Source organism: Eurytemora carolleeae, unplaced genomic scaffold (assembly GCF_000591075.1).
Source record: "Eurytemora carolleeae unplaced genomic scaffold, Eaff_2.0 scaffold1032, whole genome shotgun sequence".
NCBI lineage: Eukaryota > Metazoa > Arthropoda > Copepoda > Calanoida > Temoridae > Eurytemora > Eurytemora carolleeae.
Window position 1 is genome coordinate 45,512 of NW_019398312.1, and position 4,258 is coordinate 49,769.

General features: G+C 29.6%; 1 protein-coding gene across 1 annotated transcript in view; it reads right to left on the reverse strand.

The window, feature by feature from the left end:
* Nucleotides 1-3,964, reverse strand: part of LOC111717204 (cleavage and polyadenylation specificity factor subunit 6) — a gene marked incomplete in the record, with an annotated part of 18,609 nt that extends 14,645 nt beyond the window's left edge. Inside the window, 2 exon segments of the mRNA XM_023492710.1 lie at nucleotides 2,546-3,089; nucleotides 3,946-3,964. Of these exon segments, the coding sequence (XP_023348478.1) occupies nucleotides 2,546-2,552 (7 nt within the window).
* Between the last annotated feature and the right edge of the window lie 294 nt (nucleotides 3,965-4,258).

Consider the following 4,258-nt stretch of genomic DNA (forward strand, 5'->3'; position numbering starts at 1 on the left):
CCCCCCCCCCCACATAAAGAACAGTTGCGCCTCTGTCTGCGTTTCTAAGGATTACTAGCTACGGTACTGAACGTACAATATTTGGGTTTATTTGTGAACTTAGGTATTCAGGTAATTAGGTATTCGGGTATGAATGGTGTATGAACATGAATATATTTTTTTTTACTTTAGAAATATTTTTATTTTAGTTAAGGGTTGTGGGGTTAAGCAACACACATAAAAAAACCGATACATTAGGAAACCCATGTTTCCAGTTCGGTTTTGAAGTCTTTCTATTTTATGTTTTGCTAAAAAAAATATTAAAAGATGTATAACCCAATCCAACCGTTTTGTGTTGCGCCGTTGACTTATTAAAAACTTGACATATGGGTGTATCCTATAAACACTTGTTTTACGCGGGCTGATCTTGCAGCTTACTATTTTTCCTTAATCTTAACTATTGATTTACCATATGTGCGTATCCTTCCCCAAAGTAGGAGTTTTGAACGTCGAAATTACGCTCAAACTCAGGATTTACAGATCTTTAAAAAGTTTAATATGTCTCAAATGAATCCGAAAGAAGTTTTCCACAACACACTGCATACTCAGTTCAACTACCTTATATAGCCGGTCACTCCCTTTAAGGAAAATGGAACTCTTAGACCCAATTGTGTTGTGTCCTTCTGTCCTTTTTCCGTCAGATATTTACAAAAAAGGGTGGTTTTTAATATTCATTTGTTTCTCTCTTACGTCTATCCTTTCCTTTCGTGTTTTGAAAACTCTGTCCCCGTAAAAAGTCTCTAGTATTCTCCTACATATCTATTTCTTACTTCCTCGTGGAACATGAATATATAAAAGTATTAAAAATTTGTGATGAAAGGATAGCTTTACTAGGAGTGCTGAGATGAAAATACATTATTTACAACGCATAAATGTATAATGTACAATGTATGATATATGATGTATACATGTACACAGATTAGATAACGAATATTAGCATTTATATCGTATTGTATAAAACCTAATTAAGATAAAGAATAGTTTATTAAATTAATAGTGAATAAGCAGAAAAATGTTCATTTTAACTTTTTTTAAACGTTTCAATTTTTTTATGAAAAATTTTCAAAATTGTTATGATTTAGAAGTTTCTTTTCTTTAAAGAAAATATTTTTCATATTTACTTCTAAAGTACTTGTGGGATAAACACCTCAGTGTAAGTGTAAAGCTTTGAACCAAAACAACTGCAAACTGTACATAAGGAGAAAGTCAAATTTGTGCGACGTTACTGTTACAACTTTGTGACCTCGTAGCTCCTCGTTTTAATTTCAATATTTACTTTTGTTTATCGTGAACAGAGATTGAATTAAAATTTCATAACGATGGCATCTAGCCCTGCATGTTAGTCCAGAGTGTGAACATGTAAGAACTATAGGTATTGAATAAAAATTGCAGAACGATGGCATCTAGCCCTGCAAGTTAGTCCACAGTGTAAACAAATTGGGATTTAAATAAAATCCTTGGGTGCAAACGAAAATAATTTATGAAAATTTGTCAGTAAGAAACCTTGGACAATAAAAACAAACAAACTCGTACATTTGCAAATCCGTTTCACANTCTGTTTTTATGTCGAACTCCTCTTTTTTTAGAGTTATTAAAAAGAACAAAAATATTTTTTTTTATTTCTAATAAGTAACTGAATAAATTTATTTTTCTTATATTTGTTCGTAAAATCAAAACAAGAGGAGCGACTTGGACACAAAGTGGTACCAGAAATATTGTACATTCTCCTGCTGCTTGTTCTCAGTGTGTCATGATTAATATAGCAATGATTTTTCCAATGAAAATATATGCATGTTGTTTTTTTATTGTATGTAATTACAGATATTTTTTATATTTCACTGGAGCCTTAACAGTTCTAATAAAATTTATAACTTGAATAAAATATACATTATACAATTTAAATTAAATCTGAAATGACTCTCTTAAACTTTTTAATATGGTTAAAGGATTTGGATAAAAAAAGAAAAAAAAATTAAAATCTTGCGACAATTGATCCTTCCAAAAGAAAAAAATAATGTATTCTCTGCAATGTTAAGAAATCCCGGAAAAATCCGTTATTTGCCGCCACCCCTTGCCGCCAATATATAATTTAGTATTTTTCAGTTTCTCAACATTTAGTGTACAAAAGTATCGAATTTTCCGTTAAAATATGATTGAACCTTTTTAATATAATCGCCATGCAAAATGTCAAAAATTTACTTTACTTCTTTTTGTGAGAAAATTGAATCTTTTAGTTTGCAAGACGTTAAAAAAGTATACATCTACCTAAATGTAAGAAAATAATGAAATCTTATTTAATGTTGCACTTTTTTCTCTTAATTTATCAAATAAAATTAATGTTAAATGTATAATTTGTAAAATGGAAAAATTAAGGCTATGAAAAAAATATATATCCCGTGACGGTATCCGTTAATATCTTAAACAATAAACAAACAAAATTTACATTTCTCCGCACTAAATATTTTTTAATTCATATTTACAATTTATTAAATACTTATTGAATTACCTTCCATACTCTCCTAAGATTGGTCTTTTTTATGTAAATTCACATTTTGCACATGTTATACACAACATAACACAATTTTATAATTTGTCTACTTGAAGTAGTAAATATTTCTCACTTATTCTCATCATGTCTTCACAATAATCTAAATCTTCTGGATATATTTCACTAAAGCTGTAGAAAAGTGGCAATTAAATTTAATTGCTTTTACTGTTTTATGTTTATTTAAGGCGAAATATAATATTTTTGCGGATTTGTATAATATATTCTAAAAGTATATATTAAACCCAACAAGTGTGCAAAGTTTTAGCTTCAAATCTACAGGAATTGCGGCTGCACACTTTTTTGAAAGTTATTTTTTCACACTTTTCATTTTCCCAGTCTCCTTTCCTTTGTTTCTATAAGAACTGAACCTAAAGCCCGGCGTGCCAGTATGGAAGGAGGGTCCGCAGTCTGTCCTGCCGGCTCCAGCAGCCAGCTAGAAAATGCGAGAGCGCGTCGTAGAGATTGTACCGACACGGCTGGAGGGCCCGCAGAATACATTCTACTAAAATTTCAAATTAAATAGGGTACTCGCGGTGTGAAAGAAGCACTTTATGTCAAAATATTAAAAAAAAAACAGAAAAGTTCTCAATATTTAACCTTAATGGCCTTTGAATACGAAAATTCACGTACATATAAAAATTTACATTTATAAAAAATTAAAATTTTAACATGTATAATAATATTTTAACATGTATAATAATATTTTAAAGGTAGATTTCAATTGCCTCTGAAACTGGGACTATATATTAAAAACAATAAATACAGAAAAAAATATGAATTAAAGAGCTATAGAGAAATAAAGGTTTAGAAATATTTATATATGGACATTTTTAGGGTTGTTTACATATTTATATTGTGTTTTAAAATATAACAGGATTATATGAATTTATTAATGAAACATCATTTATATAAAATGGGGCGGTAAGCTAAAACATGTATCATTATTTTATTTAGGAAGGGGGGGAGGGAAGAGTATAAGAGGGAGATGAGGGGGGGGGTTACCTAAAAGTTCATTATTTTTTTCTATGCCTTGATGATTAATAATTTACAGAAATAAATGTTGTAAAAATCTTTTTCTTAATAATAAACAAATGTTTCTATTTTGTTTTTGCATGTCTCTCTAATACCTATATTTTGGGATTGTGAAAATTTTATTTTAAATATAAAAATGAAATGTTAAAATATTTTCATGTTTCACTGAAAACTTTCATAAATTCGTTCAACTTTCCATACTTTAAACTTTTTAGAGAGTTTTTTCTAAATAATTTTTAATAAAAAATGGTGTATTTTATGGGTCGGATTTCTTACTGAGTAAATTTTCCGAAATAGGGTTAATAAAATCAAGAAAATTCCCAAACCTTCTTCTCTCCTCTATATACTAGACCATATATCCCAAAGCAAACACTGAAGGGAGTTCCAGAAAACCATATAGACGCAATTAGACCTTTATATGGAGGGGGGGGGGGCACACAACTTGAGGGGTTTAATCAGACTTGGCATTACGTTGATTTCGTTTATCAAAAATTATAAGGAGCAACAATAATTTATTTTTCGCTTCGAAATTGTAAATGTTACAACTGGCGTGATTGTTTACATTTTGATTTATCAACAATTACGTACTGCGTTTGTAAACATTAACATAAATAAACCGGAACACATAAAAAGATATTC